We start from the raw sequence: 17,659 nt of genomic DNA on the forward strand, positions 1-17,659 counted from the left end.
TTTCATTCTTCTCCTGCTCAGCGGCAGAGCATTCCTAGATGTCAGGGTGGGTTACAAGGGTAACCCCCAAGTCAGCCTTTGACTCCTCCCTGGCCAGCCCCTCCCCATTCCAGACACTTCTGCGCAGCTCAATTCGGTTTCTTCATTCATTCAATGAGCATTTATGGCCCCGTCAGGTGCCAGGTGCTGCGGGGAGGGGTGGGGAGTGGCGGGGCTAGGGTTTCAGCTGTGAGGGAGACACAGCTACCCCCTGGTCCCGTGGCCCTGGCTGCAGCAGCCTGGCCACGGGGTGCTCCCCCAGCCCATGTCCGACCATGGCCTCCCTCCCTTTAACACCTTCAGTGGTTTCCACCACGCTCCAGAAAAGGCTAGACCCTGCAGTTGACAACATAATGGTCCCAAAGATGGCCTCGGCCACGTGCTGGGACCCTGTAGAGGTGTTATCTTCAGGGCAGAAGGGACTTGGCAGCAGTGATTCGGTCAGGGATCTGGAGGAGGGCAGGTGGGGGGCAGGTAGGGATGTCCTCAGGAGGCTCCTTTAAATGTGGACGGTGGGGGGCAGGAGAGTCAGGGGGTGTGACCCGAGGCTGAAGGGGCCAGGCAATGCGGGCGCCTCTGGAAGCAGATCCTCCCCTGGAGCCTCTGAAGGGCCAGCCCTGCTGCCCGAGCTGGACTCCTGGGCTGTAAGGTGATAAATGGGTTGGTTTTAAGGGGTTACAGCAGCAGTGGGAAACTAATACAGCCCCAGCCCCGCCCGGGCGCCCAAGGCCTGCCACCCCCCAGCCTCAGGGAGCCTCTCCCTCCCACCCCCACCCTCAGCTCCCAGCCCCTTGGCCTTCACTCCACTGCCCCTGCTGCCTGATGCGGCCCTCCTCCCACAGGGCCTGGCCGCGCCTCCTCTCGCAGCCCTCACTGTCCCTTCCTCCGTGGAGCTTTCTAGATCCTCGGAATTCTCTACCTTGAGCAAATGGGGAATTTGCCGGAAGGCAATGGGGTAGTCCCGTGGTCAGCAAACTGCGGCTTGTGAGCCACATGCGGCTCTTTGGCCCCTTGGTTGTGGCTCTTCCTAAGCCTTAGGAGCACCCTAACTAAGTGGATAACAATGTACCCACCTCTATAGTTTAAGTTTAAAAAATTTGGCTCTCCAAAGAAATGTCAATCGTTGTACTGTTGATATTTGGCTCTGGTGACTAATGAGTTTGCCGACCACTAGGTAGTCCATGGCCTCCAGATCTTGGAAGAGACGGGGCCGGGGTTTCCAAAAGCCCTGAGCCTCGGGAATGGAAGGACAGTCCTTGGAGGGCCCCACCAGCAGGTGGCTTGCAGCGACCAGCGCCTGGCCTTGGATCCCACCACTTCAGACCCAAGTGCTGGCTTCTCGTGAGCTGTGCACCTACCCAGGGTCAAGGTAGGGTGAGGCACCTCAACAGGTGGTCCTGACCTGAGGGTCCCAGGAAGGGCTGGAATTTCAGGAATGCAGAATCAACAGGTGTCCCCTGCCCCTCCCGGCCCACCTCCCAGGGCTCAGTCACCCCCATCACAGTGTGTCCTACACTGGCCCCTGCAGCCCCCACCCAGCCATGCGCCCTCAAGGGTAGGCAGCTGAGCACTCACCCTGCTGGGGACCCTCACTGAGCAGAGAGCCCTGCACTTTCTGAGCAGGCCCCACCGGGAAGCGTCCGGAGGCCAGGGCTGGAGGAGGGGGCCCTCCAGGACCCGCTGCAGCTGCTGCGGGAGCTCAGAGGCTGAGCGCTCTGGGGCAGGGCACAGGTCTCCCCACAGGAGGACAGAAGAGCATCCACACCACAGACCTGCAGACAGCCTAGAGACCAGTCCCTCCCTCTCCAGGCCTCGGATCCACATCTCACACCTGTTAGAGTGGCTACTATGAAGTAAAATGTAAAGGAAAAGAACAATTGTGGTGAGGATGTGGAGAAATAGGAACCCCAACCACTGCTGATGGAATGCAAAACGGGGCAAGTTCCTCAAAACAAATTAAACCTAGAGCAGTGTTGGCGAACCTATGACACCAAAAAAACTTGGGTTTTTTGGTTGATTTTTCTTTGTTAAATGGCATTTAAATATATAAAATAAATATCAAAAATATAAGTCTTTGTTTCACTATGGTTGCAAATATCAAAAAATGTCTATATGTGACACGGCGCCGGAGTTAAGTTGGGGCTTTTCAAAATGCTGACACGCCGCGCTCAAACGGTTCCCCATCCCTGCCCTAGAGCTCCTCATGATCCAGCCATTCCATTGCTGGGTACGTTCTCAAAAGAACTGAAGGCGGGAGCTCAAAGAGATGTCTGTGCACCCGTGTCCACAGCAGCATTGTTCACGGCAGCCAAAAGGTAGAAGCCACCCAGGTGCCCATCCACAGGTAAACGGACACGCCAAATGTGGTCCATCCGTAGAGAGGAAGGTCGCTCCACCTTAAGAAGGCAGGAACGTCTGACACCTGCTACAGCGTGCATGAACCTTGAGGACACTGTGTTAAATGAAATAAGCCAGTCACAGAAGGACCAGTATTTTACGATTCCACTTGTATGAACTCCCTAGGGCAGTCAGACTCCTAGAAACAGGAAGTACGTGGTGGGTGCCGGGGGCTGGGGGAGGAGGAGGGGAGTTAGCGTTTAACAGAGTTTTAGTTTTGCGAGATGAAGACAGTTCTGGAGATGGGTGGTGGTGGTGGTTATACAACAACGTGAATGTACTTAATGCCACTAAGCTGTATTCTAAAAGTGGTTAAAGATGGCCCTGGCTGGGTGGCTTGGTTGGTTGGAGCATCGTCCTGTGCACCAAAAGGTTGTGGGTTCGATTCCCAGCCAGGACACATACCTAAGTTGCAGATTAAATCCCCAGTCAGGGTGCATATGGGAGGCAACTGGTCAATGTTTCTCTCCCATTAATATTTCCCCCTCCCCCCCCCCAACCCCCGCCTCTTACCATCTCTCTAAAAAATCAATTTACAAAAACATATCCTGCCCTGCTGGCATGGCTCAGTGGTTGAGCGTCGATCTATGAACCAGGAGGTCATGGTTGGATTCCCAGTCAGGGCACATGCCCAGTAGGGGACGTACAGGAAGCAGCTGACTGATGATTCTCTCTCATCATTGATGTTTCTCTCTCCTCCTCCTTCTCCTCCTCCTCCGCCTCCTCCTGTCTCTTCCTCTCTGAAATCAATAAAAATATATTTTACTAAATTGTATCATGTTGCAGTTGAAAGGGAACCCCAGCTCCTAAAGCAGGAGAGAGCAAGTTGATGTCGGGGGTGGGACCCCAGGCCCACTTTCTCAGCCCCCACCCTCAGCACCGCCACTGGGGTGACCCCCCAGCCTGACACGCCCAGCCCAGTGCCTCTCTGGCCCCTTCCAGGCTGGTGGGTCCCACTCAGAATCCAAGGCTCCAAAGTGGGGCCCCGGTGAGAGAAGCTCCTCCTGCCCTCGCTGGCCAGAGCGCCAGGGGCCCTGCCTCCTCACCTGCGGCCCCTGGGGGTGAGGTGAGCCTGCGGAGCACTGGGCAGCCAGCGCCAAGGAGGGTGGGCCTCTCCCGGAGGGGCCCGGTCAGGACTGCTTCCCGTAGGGCAGCAGGGGCTAACGGGGCACGTGGGCAACCTTGGGGACCTACCGTTCTGCGATATTAAAAACAGCTTCGGGAAAGGTAGCTCCCTCTCCTACTCTGCAGCCATTTCCAGAGGTTCCAAGATCATTAATTTAAGTGCAAGGAAAGCCCTGGTGGAACTGTTACAAGCTGAATGTTTTCATGGGGGTTATTAAATTCCCCCAGCCCTGGGGAGAGGGGGTGTCAGGGAGAGCAAGGAAGAGGAAGGGTGGCCCCTTTGAATAGGAAGGTGAGGGGACAGCACAGGGGCAGGGGAGAGAAGTGGCCCTTCTCACTAAAGCGGGTTCAGCCGAGGGGAGGAACCAACACACACCAGTGCCTTTAAAGCAGGCTCTCATCTCAGCCTCACTCTGCACGTGGACTGTCACCCACGTGTTCATACTGGACACTCCTGAGCCACTGGACCATTCTGTAGTTTGTCCAAGGAGCCACAGTTACAATGTGGCAGACCCAGCACTCAAACCCATGGACACATCCCTTCCATGGCCCCAGAGGGCCAACCATGTGCTCTGAAAAGCAGTCTCCAACCTGTGGCTGGCTGACCTCTAGTCAATAATCACTTAGTGACCCTCACAGAGTTGATGGATCTCTCTATCTGGACTAGTGCTAATTAGGATATAGTTTTGGCCACTGTAACAGATGCCAAAAGTACGCTGGGTTAAACAAGACAGAAGGGTGTAACCGTCTGAGTTTCAGCAGTCTACGCTACTGTGGTGGTGACCCAGGTTCTTTCTACCTTGTTGCTCTGTAATCCTCAACCCCCGACTTCTATCCCATAGTCAACATGGCTGCCCCAGCTCCTGCCATCGTGTCTGTCATCCAGCAGTGTGATAGGGAGAGGAAGAAGGGGAAGCCACCTCTCTTCCCTTTAGGGGCAGGACCCCGAGATTTCACAGGTCACTTCTTACATGTCATTGGCAAGGTTTTAGTCAAATAGCTACATGTAGCTGAAAGAGAGGCTGAGACCTGGAATGGGTCACCATGTGCCCAGCTCAAATTTGGGGTTTCTTTTGGAAGAGAGGAAACTGGGTATTGTAGGGGGGGGGTGGAATTAGCCATCTTTGCCACTAGAATACAATCTTCCCTTCTTCCCAGGACCAGGGTGAACCAACATCATGGTTAAAAGACAGCGGCAGATTGCCAGGGGAGGAAAGAGGTGATCTGATGAGAAATCCAAGGAGGCTTCCTGGAGGAGGCCACATCTGGACCAAGCCTTGAAGGACAGCTAGAGTTTGGGAGGAGGAGATGGAAAGGAGTTCCAGAGGGAGAAGGTGGGAGAACTGGCTGATGGAGGTTGTGTGGAGAAACTGGTTCCACATGAAGAGCGTGAACTTGGGACCAGAAGACCTACGTTTGAGACCTGACACTGAGTCAGCGGAGGCACTCAGTCTCCCTGAGCCTTGGTGGGCTCCCTCGTTGGAAGGCTGATGGTCTCTGGCACACCTCCTCACAGGCCTGCAACTTGTTGGTCATGGCTGCCACATCTCCTGGCAGGAGCACCGGGTCTGTGTGGGGCGGGGCAGAAGATGGAGTTAAAAAGGGAAGTGGAGGACCCCCAGGAGGCCACAAAGGCCAGGCCAAGCGGCTTAGATGCTGCTCAGGAGCCACAGGCACTTCGTGGCTGGGCAGCATCCTGAGCAGAGAGCAGCTCTCTACACACGACTGGGACATGGAGGGAAATGCAATCGGGGGTGTGGAAACACAGAGGGAGGCCGCTGCATAGTCCCTGGAGAGAGACGCATGGCAAGGACCTGCTGAAACCTGGGAACTCTTCAATCCTGACCAGGCATTGGGGAAGACTGCCAGGAGGAGGCAGCCCCGAAGCTGTCAGCCAAAGCGGGAGGAGGGGGAGGACTTGCCCTGGAGGGGACCAGTGAAGAAAGAGGACCCATGTTCAGGGCCTAGCAGTGCTCCCACCTAAACACTCAGAGCCCGCTCCCCAACGGAGAGCAGGCGCTGTCCTGGCGTGCACGCACATCCCAGCTGACCCTCCCAGCGACCTGGACAGGCGCAGATGCTCCCAATTTACAGAAGAGGAAGCTGGAGCAGAGAGGGCTGAGCACTTCACTGAGGCCGCACAGCCAGGCTCTGGCCCGGCAGCCAGACCAGCGCGCCCGGCACTGCTGGACCGTCCTGGGCTTTGAGATGTCCTGCAGAAACACTGACATCCCTGTTCCGGACTCAGGGAGGCCTTTCCTCCTGAACAAGGGATAAAACTCAAGCATTGCTCTGCCTGCATCACACCCTCAAGGCATCCCTTAGGAGGCGGGACAGTGACCACACTGAACCTGAGGCCGGAGAGGTGAGGCCTCTTGCCTGGGTCACACAGCCGGTCCACGGCCGGACAGTATTCGCATCCAGTTCTCTGTGACTCCAGTCCTAGTTCCCAAGTTCCTCTTCCTCCTCCTCCTCCTCCTCCTCCTCCTCCTCCTCCTCCTCCTCCTCCTCCTCCTCCTTGCTGAGGCCTCTCCTCCCTCCCCCCTCATTCCTGGCGTGCTCTCAGCAAAGAGAACATGCTCTGAGCCTCTGTTTCCCTGGGAGAAATCCATTTTCAGAATCTGGAGGTGTTAAAATGTGTTCTTTTTTTCCTCTCCAAAGGAGCCCTTCTTGAGGACAGAGGTGCCCCCAGAATCCCTCTAAGGCCACCGCAGGCCAGACCAGAACCCAGGGCTGCCCTTATGGGAGGCCATGGCCCCCGCAGTGGTCCCCACACGTGGTCTCAGGGAGGTGACTCTCCATCGCAGGACAGCGAGTGCTCAGGACATGTCCGGACCCCCAGCCTCAACCTCAGAAGATGCTCATTTGCTGCCCTGCCTGGCTGTTGGCAGCAGGTTCCCGAGCCCACCCGCCTGCAGGTGCCCAGGGCAGACTCCGTGCTGCCTTCACCAGACTGTCCTCCTCGCAGTGACAGCTGGGCCCAGGATGGTCACAGGAGCCTTTTGCCTTAAAGGGCAGAGGCATCACTGTGGGCATCCTCTAATCCACGGTGCCGCCCGGGGAGCTCAAACCTAGGCACAGGGGGCGGTGGGAGAGTGAGGGAGAAGGGGGAGAAGGGAGGGGCAGGTTGGAGGGATGTGGCAGGGAAGCCCCGGGTTCCAGTTCTGGCTCCAGACCCTGAGCAGGTGAGTCTGCACAGCTTTGCAGCACCCTCAACACCCCACCCCCCACCCCCGTGGGTGCTCACCCACAACCCTGAGCCAATGGGATGGGGTGTGAGCAGACACAGAATGGGCAGGGCTTTCAAAGAGTTTGTGCACCAGGCTTTCTTTCCATGCCTCCCCTACCCCGTGAGATCAGGCCCGGGAGAGCTGCCAGAGGACCAGGGATGCGTGGAGCAGAGCAGAGCCATCATCTCAGCTGGGGCCACCCTGAGTCAGCTGACACCAGCCCCCCCCACCACCCCCGACTCCAGGCAGGCCAGGGAGCCCACCCAGACCCCAGAGCAGCTGAACCTCACAGCACAGAGAAACAAGCACTCGTCGTTGTGTGGTTATTCTCACTGTGCCCACAGATGGCGGGCCGGGTTCCTCACTCACCAGGCACCACCACCTACTCTGAGACACCCCGCACACCCCTCAAGCCTCTGAGGCTCAAAAGGCCAAGGGCTTGTTCAGGGTCACACGGGAAGAGGGTGCAAATCCAGAAGCTCTCCCGGCTCCTGCGTCCACCATCTGCTGGCCTGGCCGACAGGTGAGTCAGTCCCAGCCTGCCCGGGGGGCCACGGTCGGTGGGGGGGGACACAGGGAGGCAGAGCACCCCGGCTAACAGGAGGATCTCGGGATGCAAGGAGTGGCGTTGTGCCAAGCCCTGAAGAAGATCGACTTCTGGGGCTGAGAGTGAGGAAGTGGGGAGGGCCTTCTTGGTGGCAGGACCAGCAGGAGCGAGGAAGGACTCTCTTAGTCCACTCTGGCCAAATGGCCATCGCCACCACCTCCCACCCACCGCCCGTGACACCCCACAATGCCAAGAATATGGACACATTTCTCCCCTTGCAGAGCCAGACTGCCACCCCCACCCCCATCAGATCCATCAGACACTGGCTGGGAAAAGGCGGTCATATACACACACTGCTGCTCCTCGAACCCTTCGGTGCCAGGCACGCCACACCCACCATCTCCCAGGCCCTAAGCAGAGGGTACCAGCGCCCTCCTTCACCGATGAGCAGCTGCAGCCCAGAGAGGTTCAGGAACGTGCCCGCAGGATGTTCATCGACTCTGTGAGATTCCAAAGGTCAAAGGTCCCCTCAGATGGAAAGGCCCGGTCCTTATAGGACGATGGCCTCAGCTGACCGGCATTCCCACCCGGTTCAGCCTGCGGCCCCTGGAAATGCCACTTGTAGAGAAGCCTTTGCCCGAATGGCGCTACCAAGGCTCTGACCCCGTGGCCAGGCGGTGGGGGCTGCCGCGGGGCTGGTTTGAGCTGGTCCTGCACCAACTTGGGGGTGGGTGCTGTGGGTTCCCCCTCCCGCCATTCCCCCTCCGGCTTGTCAGCAGCCATCTTTCCCCTGATGCTGTGAATCCCGAAAGCAAAGCAAACCGGCCTTATTACAATGTGAGGCTTGGACCTCTGCCCACCTGGACATCGTCTCCTGAGGCCCCTGGGCACCTCCAACTCGGTGTATCCCCATAAACTCAGCAGCCTCCGCCACAGACCTTCTCCGCCCCGGGGCTCCACGGGGCCAGTGAGCAGCCAGGCCATCACACCCCCTCCAGGCCTCCCCAGGCCCTCTTCCCCCGCAGATGGGGCCTTTCTGCCCCCAGAGCACCCTGGCTGAACACCTGTTAACTGGAGAGTATGGGTTTTGGAGTCAGACATCAGCTCTGTGTCCTCAGGCAAATCACCTCTCTGAGCCTCAGTTTCTCATCTGTGAAATGGGGACAGTAAATGTCTGTACCCCGTTAACGATGTGGCTCAAGAACGGCAGCCGCTATTGTTATCATGGTATTAGACATGTATGTGTCTCCAGCAGCTCCCCCACCCCCATCTGGGAGGGTCCGCACAGTTCACGTGAGTCGGGACCCCTCTCTGAGATAGATGGGCACAACACCCAGATCTGCCCAAGGCAGCGGATCCCCCATAGGCCTCCCCAAGGTTTCTGCCTTGAGTGATTGTGCTCTCTCCTCTCTGGGTGGCCAGGACCCCCAAAGCCAGGGCTCCTGGGGCCATCTTGCCCACGTGCAGAGAGAGAGAGCCACCTGAGAACCAAGCTGGGCAGAGGCTGGAGAGGCAGGGCCTTGGCCGCATCCTTTGAGCACCTGGATACAGCCGTGCCTGATGGCATGGCTCCTCCTGGACTTTGCACTGACTACGGCCAGTAAATTCCTTCTTAGTTAAAGTTACTTTGGATGGAGTTTCTGCCATGTGCAAACCTGAACCAAACGCAATTACTGGGCTCAGGGAGGTGCCTGGGGACCACAAGGCTTCACTGAGATGGGCCACTGGAACGAGGAAGCCCGCAGCTTGGAGGCCTTTTGTGGGCAAGGAGCAGGCCGAGCTGGTGGGCACCTGGACACAAGCTCCTGAAGTGCCCCAAAGCCGATTACACTTGTGCACAGTGCCTGGCATTTGGTGGGGGCTCATGCCAGCCGTCACTACTAGTTACACTGCACTTCCGTGCCCTGGACTCTACTCTGGGGGCAGTGGGTGCGTGACTGAACTTTTTCTTACCATAACCTCCCTGTCAGGTGGCTGCTGTGCTCATTTCTCAGATGGAGGCACAGAGAGTTGGTGTTACTTGCTTGGCCGCCATGGAGTGAGTGGGAAGGCAGTGACGAGCTCCTGCTGGGACACACAGGGCCATCGCCTCCCTGCCCTTTGTGTCCCCCCACCTGCTCCAGAAGGTCCTGTGGAAGACCAGGGGCCTTTGTGGAGGAGCCACGAGGAAGGCTGGAGCGCATCCTCCTTGAGCACGCCTACCCTCCCCGCGCGCTGGCCGGAGACCTGGCTGACGCCCTCCGGGAGCCTCCCATGGACCGGGGTTGGGGAACGGGTCCGTGGCAAAAGGACAGAAGCCTCATGAGGGAGCAATCTTGTCACTGCTTCCCAGGCCAGCCCTTTGAGAGTCCCGCTGCAACCTGAGCTCCCCTGCTGGCTGAGCCTCCTCTCATTTAGCTCGCACACAGCCTGGGGGCTGCCCCCGATGATCCCGAGGTTCAGATGGAAACTGAGGCAAGCACAGCCACACGCACAGCCATGCATGAGGCTCAGCGGGACGGTCATTTTTATCTTTCGGACACTGGCAATCAACCAATCATGTTTCGCCACATGGACAACATCTGTCATGGGTCTGTGGTCCATGGGGGGACACAGCAGCGGCACTGTGTCCCCAGTGGGAAGTGGGTCCTTCCTCAATTTCACTTTTTCTTCTCACTGTGGTACCTCCTGCTGATCCATGATGTCCTCCAGGGACCCAAAGGCACTGGGGAAGGAGACTGGGTAGAAAGAAATAGACACAGCACGTGCGCACCTGGCCTTCCCCTGCCTGGCGCAGTGAACATACGTTCGTGACACCAGGTTCACCTCTTGGTTGAGGAACTTGAGGCTCAGAGAATCAAAGGGACTCAGAGTGTCTGTCTGCTGGCTGGTTGCACCCCACCTTTTTCCAGAGAGGGTAAGAGAGGGACAGGACGGACTGGCCTGACGGTGGCCCTGCAGCCAGCCTCGGGGTTCAGAGCAGGTTCTGCCCTTCACACACGTGGCTCAGCACCCCAACGCCCAGGCAGCCCAGGCAGCTTCCCATGTGGGACCTCGGGCAGGCATCGGTCCACCTCAAGAAGCTAATGGAGGGGGTTGGGGTGAGGGGCCTGCCTGGGCACTCCTGTGTCTGCCTTCAGGGCAAGAACATGTCAGAGCCCATCCTGGGTCTGATGAGTGGGGACAGCCCATGTAGTGAAGACCTCAGAGCTAAGGCGGGAATGGGGCAGGTGAACAATGGCGTTGGGAGCAAGTAATGAGGCCAGGAGGCCAGGTGCCTTCCATCCTTAAGTAGGGGTCTCACAGACCCACAGCAGCTGGCAGGGGCAGGACAGGGCCTATAGGACTTCCTAGGACCTCCTAGAGTTTAGAGGCAGCACAGGGAAGGCACTGGGAAGCACAACGCAGACGAGGCCAGAGGAAGGGACAAGACATGGCCGGGTCACACAGCAGGTTCCCAGGGCATCGCCCCTAGGCCTGCTCCTCCCCTTGGCCAAGAGCCCAGGCCCTGAATGCTGCCCAGACACTCCACTCCATCCAGGCCCTGAGGCCCCAACCAGCTCTTCTGGCCTGGCTCCCAGGCTGCCCAACCACAGGGAACCCCACTGTTGGCCCCATTCCTGCCTCACACTCCTGGGGGGTGCCCGGCTGGGGCTGGAGAGGGACTGCGACCAGACCCCTGAGCGCGGATCACCTCCCCCGCCCCCTGCAGGTGTCCACCTGTGCAGTCTGGCCACACTGGAGTCAAGAGAGGTGGGAGGGTGTTTGGAAAGAAATCATTCTTGAAGCCCGTGAGAAGGGTGAGCGCAGGCATGGGAGGCCAGGCACCACGGGGGGACCTGCTTATCCAGAAGAGACACAGGTTGGCCCAGAGGAGACTCCCTGGCTGCCAACACGTCCTACCTTGCTCGCTGCTGCTGGTGTGCAAATGGGCTGAACGAAATATCTGGAAATTCTCCTGAAACAAGTTTTCAGTAAGTCCACACCGCACTCATTGATGCATTTTGCAAAAGTTTTATTGAGCTTTTCCTGGGTGCCAGGTGCAGGGTCGTCACTGCAGAGGACCCAGCGGCCAGCCTGGGAGAAGCTGGGCCGGGGCCGCAGGTACAAAACCCAGTGGTGAAACTCGCCACTGCTGTGGCTGTGGATGCGGGGGGAAGGCTGGAGGCAGGAGGGCATTGGGGAGGGGGGCACAGAGGAAGGCTGAAGGCAGGAGGGCATCGGGGAGGGGGGCACGGAGGAAGGCTCAGGTCCCTCTGGGAGACCAGGCAGGCTGGACCCAGGTGGAGGTGAAAGTAGTGGAGGAGGAGGAATGAGAGTCGCCAGGGGAGGGAGAAGGGCTGAGGGAACAGCATGTGTGGGGGCTCAGAGGCAGGACAGTGCCTGGGAATGCCCAGAGCATCAAGAAGCCAGTGGGGGGGGGGGGGAAGGGGCCAAGATAGGGACAATGACCAAGAAGGGCTGGAGCCCAGGCAGCCAGGTCACACTGAGATGGGACAAGGGCACAGCCAGCACACGCCTGTAGCTGCGGCTGGTCCATCTCCTCCCAGAAGCCTCAGGAGGCCCTCCGGCCCCAAGGAAGTCTCAGCATCAACTTCTCTGGGCACTGGGAGTTACTCTGCCAGGAGGGAGACAGTGGCTACACCACCACACACCCACCCACCAAGCCCCACACAGGGCAATGTGGGGGAGGCGTCAGGGCCCAGGCACACCCCCAAGCCCTCCCTTTCACAGGAGACAGCCCCCAGGAGGAGAGTCTGGGAAGCAGGGAGGCCCCCTCCCCAAAGCCCAGCACTCCCCCGGTCCCAGCCCCTTGCCAAGTTGCCCCTGGACACCAAATGGACCCAGTCCCACTTGTCGCTCCTTGCCTTTCCCCTGCCCGCCCCCTGCTGGAGCTGTGAGAGGGCAGGCAGAATGGGGCAGCCCAGCCAGGCCCAGAGGCCTGGGGCACAGCCCCAGCTCCAACCCCGGTCCCCCCAGGACAAAGCCTGCAAGGCCACTCGGGCCAGACCTCTGCAAGAGGCCTGGTGCTCCCCCAAATCCAGGGTGGGTCTTGGCCTCGGGCCAAGATTCTCACTGCTGACCCCGAGGACAGGGTGGGCAGCTGGTAGAACGGGCCAGGCCTAAGGTGAGCTGGGGGTGCTGCCCTGGGCTGGGGGCAGGGTGGGGCAGGGGCTGCTTGGGGAGGAAAGAGGGTTTGAGAGGGAGAGGAGAGGGAGGAAGGAGCAGTGGGGAACGGGGGCAGGGTTAGCCCTGGAGTAAGTCCCAAGCTGAGATCTGGGTCCCAAAGGCCAAAGGCCAGTAGCACCTGGATCTGTCCTCACCTGTGCAAGGGGCGGGGAGCCAGGTGGGACTGAGCGCCTTGTCCAATGTTCTGGAATCCCAAGGTGTGGGGTGCAGCCTGTCAGCACAAGCAGCAGAGCAGGTCCCCCAGAGCAGCCCACAGCCCTAAGATGCTGCTCCCCTGAGCCTGCGTGGGGCTGGAGGGTGTGGAGGCTGCTGGCTGGGCAGGACTCGACCTGGACGCACCCCCAAAGGAGACCAGAGAGGCCAAGACAGGCCCAGACCACACCCGCCACACACACACCATGACCATCACCACATATCCCAGACAGCACAAAAGGCTCTCCCAGCCCAAGGGGGCTTTTCATTTTCGGAAACTAAATGTGGAAGTTGGGGGGGGGGGCCTGGCCCTGCCCAGTTCTGGCGCCAGAACAGGTCCTTGAAGGGCGCCCTCAGAAATCAAGGAATCAGAGCTTGAGAGTTTGTCCAACAAAAGTTGGGACTCCTCTTGCCCCAGCCCAGGAGGCAGCAACCCCAAGCCCCCAACCCTCTCAGGAGACTTGCCAAGTGGCCTTCTCTCCCTATACTCTCCACCCCCGACCCCAACAACAACAACAAAAAAACTTAAGGAAACAACTTTGCTAATGCAGAGGTGCTCTTCGGGAAGACAAAGGGGATCCCACCTCCATCACCACTCCACCCACCCCCCAAACCCCCCACTTCCCCCCGACCCCTCGCCACAGCCCCAGCCAGGTTTGGCTCAGGGAGAATTCACTAACCTACCTGAAAGACCCCTACCAGGTGGTTGGGGCCCGGACAGGCTCGGAGAAGTAGGGGAAGAGTCTGGCTTCCTTGGGGGTGGGGAAGGAGAAGTTCCTGGGCTGTGTAGCCCCCATCGCCCGGGCCCCAGGCGGCAGAGAAATGGCCTGACTGGGAGGAAGAGGAGAGGGGCTACATTCCCACGCCCACCGCCTGCCCCTCGCGGTCTTGTCCTGCCGAAGTCACGGGGCCAACGGGAAGCTCACGGGGCAGGGTCCCTCCAAGGCCGGGAACACCGGAGGGGGGACCTCCGCACCTGAGTCCTCGTCGTCTATCCCGCGCGCACTGGTCCCGCTGGGTCCGGGCTGAAGGCTCCAAGCCCTGAGGCTGACGTCTCCGGACTTGTTCCCTCGCCGCCGCCAGCCAGCGATTTACACTCGCCGTTTCGGCCCCGCGAGCCCCCACCTCGCCCGGGGCGCGAGCGAGGTCTCCGTCCCGGGAAGAAGTTGGGCGGCCAGTCCCGGGTCGGGCGGCGCACGGGACGCCGGCGGCAGTGCCCCGCGGACTCGGGCTCAGCCACCGCCGCCCAGACAAGTCCCCACAACTGTGAGGGCGTCCCGGACAGCTCGACTCCACAGACGGGGTGCAAATCGCTCGGGACCGGACGCAGGCAAGGCCGAGTCGGAGGGGGACTTGTTCCCAGCTTCAGGGACCATGGGTCAGGGCACTTCCCCGCCCCGCTGCCCCTGAGACCTAGTCGCCGGTCCCGCGCCCGAGCAATCGGAAGGACGCGGCGTCAGGACCAATCCAGGCCCCCGCGGAGTTGGGGAGTCGCCCCTCACCCCGAAAGCCTCATTCCCGGTTGGGAGTACGCACTTTGCGCGTCCGTGCGCCTCCGCGACTAGTCGAGCCGCAGCGCTCGCGGCCGGCGAAGGTGGCTCAGCTCGGGCGCTCCAGTCCCGACGTTCCCGGGGCAGAGAGCAACGTCCGGGGACGCACGGGACGGGTGCGCCCGGCGGCCGGGGCTGCGCCGGGCGAGGCAAGCGGCGAGAGGGGAGCGCTCCGGGATTCAGGCAACAGCTACCCCTAGTGGGAGAGCCGCCGGGGCCGCCGCCGCCCCGCGCCCTTGCCCCGCGCCCCGCGCCCGCCGAGCCCCGCGCCCGAAGCGCGCCGGGTCGGCTGGGCGCAGGGACGGCGCTTCTTTCTCCATCCCTCCCGTCTGCGGCGCCCGGCGCTCACCGGCCCCGGGCCCTGCCCTCCGCACCTCCCGCTGGGCCCCAGGCCGCTGACCCGAGAGCTAAGGCGCGGGGCAGGGACGCGATGGGACGGGGCGGGCGCGGCCGGGGCGGCGCGCGGCAGCCTCGGGCAACGGCGGGGAGCGCCGAGCGCGGTGTGCGTGGCGGGGCCGTGCGGGGGGTGGCCGTGTGCGAGGCGCGAATGTGAGCGCGCGCGGGAGACGAGCGGGCGAGCGGGCTCCGGGAGGCGAGCGGAGCCCGCGGGCGAACAGGGAAGGCGGCAGGGACCCAAAGTTGCCTCCTCGCGGGCCCGCGTCCCCGGAGGGGCGGGAGCCGGGGCCAGCCGAGCGGCGGCGGGGGACCCGGGCCCCGGCGGCACCTGGGCAGCGGACCCGCACGAGCGGCAGCGGCGGGGGCGGCGTTGGCGGCGGCGGCGGCGCGCGGGAAGCGAACCGAAGCTCCGGCGCGGCTCGGCGAGCGCTGGAGAGCTCCGCTCAGGTGCGCGGCGAGAGGGGCGCGGGCCAGGGCCGGGCTGCTGGGACCGGAGCCGCGCCCGCGCTCGCACTAACTGGAGGATCTCCGCTGCAGGCGCCCGGGTCCCAGGTCCAGCTCGCCGTCCCGGGAGGCAGCCCCGGCCCGGGTCCCCCGCCCCTGGGAGCTGGCTAGGCAGCCGGGCCCCAGGCACGACCGCCCCGGCCGCCCCGCCCTCCTGCCGCCGGCGCCCGCCCCAGGCCCAGGATTTCTGATTTCTAAGGCTTTGGCCCCGCGGCTGGGGCATCCCTCCGGGCTCAAGTTGCAAGGGGGCGGGCCCGGCCGGAGGTGGAGTCTCCCGCCAAGTGAAGCCTCGGCTATAAATCGAGCTCCCTGCACAGCTCCAGCCAGATGCCGGGCCAGGCCGCCCCGCCGTTGTTGGGGGGAGAGGGTGGAGGGTCCCAGGGGGCTTGGGGGGCCGTGGCTACCATGCTCCGCTCCCTCTTGCTTCACGCCCTGAGGCTCTGCGCCCAGACCGCCTCGTGCCTCACGCTCTTCCCGCGCTTCCTCTGCACGGCCTTCATGCTCTGGCTCCTCGACTTCCTGTGCATCCGCAAGCATTTTCTGGGCCGGAGGCGCCGGGGTCGGCCCCAACCTGAAGTGGAGCTCAACAGTGACGAGGAGGAGGTGCCCCCCGACGACCCGCCCATCTGCGTGTCCGACGACAACCGCCTGTGCACCATGGCGTCGCTGAAGGCGGTGTGGCACGGCCAAAAGCTGGATCTCTTCAAGCAGGCGCACGAGGGCGGCCCCGCGCCCAACTCCCAGGTGGTCCTGCCCGAAGGCTTCCAGTACCAGCACATCCTTGACTACGCGCGAGGGGACCGGCCGCTGGTGCTCAATTTCGGCAGCTGCACCTGACCACCGTTCATGGCGCGAATGAGCGCCTTCCGGCGCCTGGTCACCAAGTACCAGCGCCACGTGGACTTTCTCATCATCTACATCGAGGAGGCGCACCCCTCGGACGGCTGGGTCACCACTGACACCCCCTACATCATCCCACAGCACCGGAGCCTGGACGACCGGGTCAGCGCTGCGCGGGTTCTGCAGCAGGGGGTGCCCGGCTGCGCTCTGGTCCTCGACACCATGACCAACTCCAGCAGCTCAGCCTATGGCGCCTACTTCGAGCGCCTCTACGTCGTCCAGAGCGGCATCATCATGTACCAGGGCGGCCGCGGCCCTGACGGCTACCAGGTCTCGGAGCTGCGCACCTGGTTGGAGCGCTATGATGAGCAGCTGCACAGCGCTCTGCCCCGGCCAGTGTAGGCCGCCGAGGGGCCCTGGACTGAACTTGGAGGGCCCCGCCTTCGAGCCTTCGAAGCCCACGTGCACACAAGGTCCCAACCCAAGTCCGGTTTGGCGAGGGCCCAGTGACCAGCTGTGCTGAGCCACAGGTCGCAGGCTGGGTCTGCACCCTCCACCAGGCCACCTGAAGACTCCCCACCCCCCTCCTCTGCTTCTGTGACTGTCCCTGCCTGGCTGGGTCTCAGGCCCCTTCTGAGTGTGGATGTGGTGCTACCCTTTGCTGCTGCCCCTGGACTTGTCCCACAGAGACCCCTGCTGTGTTCTCGAACCCCCTCCCCAGAGGAGAGCGCCAAGCCTTTGCCAGGGTCCCTGGCCTCTGCAAAGAGACTCTGGCTGCGTCCTGTCACCTGCACGCAGCTGGGCTCAGCAGTGTGCGAAGCCCACCCTGGTTGCCCGGCACCACACCTGCCGCTTGGGGAGGGGTGCCCCCTGTTTTGTGTCTGTTTCGTGTCCGTGAGGTGGGGGAGGGGGGTGGGCAGGGTTGTTTCCCCCCCTTAGTTGGGGTGCTCTGGAGCCCTGCTGCTGATGATGAGCTGCCTCTAACTGGTCTTGACCACGAGCTGCTTCTGAATTGCAGGGGGGCTCCTAGGGGCGCCTAAACCCAGCGGGGGGAAGAGCCCTGGGCTTCCGAGAGGAAGCCGCCATAAAGGGGGTGGGAAACGGGTGGGGGTGGGGGTGGGGACGGTCTTGGGACCAGAGAAGAAGGTTCCAGAGGTTCGCAGAGGCCCAAGGAGAAGGGAGAGGCTAGGGCTCCCAGAAATGGGGACTGGGGGGCTGAGGGGGTGGGGGTGGGGCCTGAGTGAGAGGCCTCCTGTGCAGAGCTGCCCAGTGCAGGGCCGGGAGGGGGGAGGGGGGCTGACTTGGAGGACATTTGGGGAGTGTGTGCTGGGAGCATTCCCTGTATGTAAACTTGTATTACGTGACAATAATAAAGGCTGATGTAAAACTGCTGTGGGATTGCCTTTGGTCCCTTTGTTTTTCCTTCCCCCTGAACAGCGGCAGGAATTACACAAAAATCTCCCCCTCGGGTTCCCATGGTGCCCCTGGAAGGAAGGGTGGGGTCGCGGGCAGGGGGACAGGGGAAGGGGGATGGGGAACCTATAGGGACAGGTTCTGTGGCGGTACCGGGCGCGCGCACGTGCACGGTACCGGGTGGAGGAGTTCGGGTCACCTGCCGCGCGTGTGTACACACACACACACACACACACACACACACACACACACACACA

General features: G+C 61.5%; 1 protein-coding gene across 1 annotated transcript; it reads left to right on the plus strand.

Annotated features, from left to right (window-relative positions):
- Positions 1 to 14,738: 14,738 nt before the first annotated feature.
- DIO3 (iodothyronine deiodinase 3) lies at positions 14,739 to 17,067 on the plus strand. Its single transcript, XM_059686630.1, has one exon. The coding sequence runs from the start codon at positions 15,477 to 15,479 to the stop codon at positions 16,389 to 16,391; it is 915 nt and encodes a 304-aa protein (XP_059542613.1). The 5' UTR covers positions 14,739 to 15,476; the 3' UTR covers positions 16,392 to 17,067.
- The last annotated feature ends 592 nt before the right edge of the window (positions 17,068 to 17,659 follow it).

Source organism: Myotis daubentonii, chromosome 1, assembly GCF_963259705.1.
Source record: "Myotis daubentonii chromosome 1, mMyoDau2.1, whole genome shotgun sequence".
NCBI classification, from domain to species: domain Eukaryota; kingdom Metazoa; phylum Chordata; class Mammalia; order Chiroptera; family Vespertilionidae; genus Myotis; species Myotis daubentonii.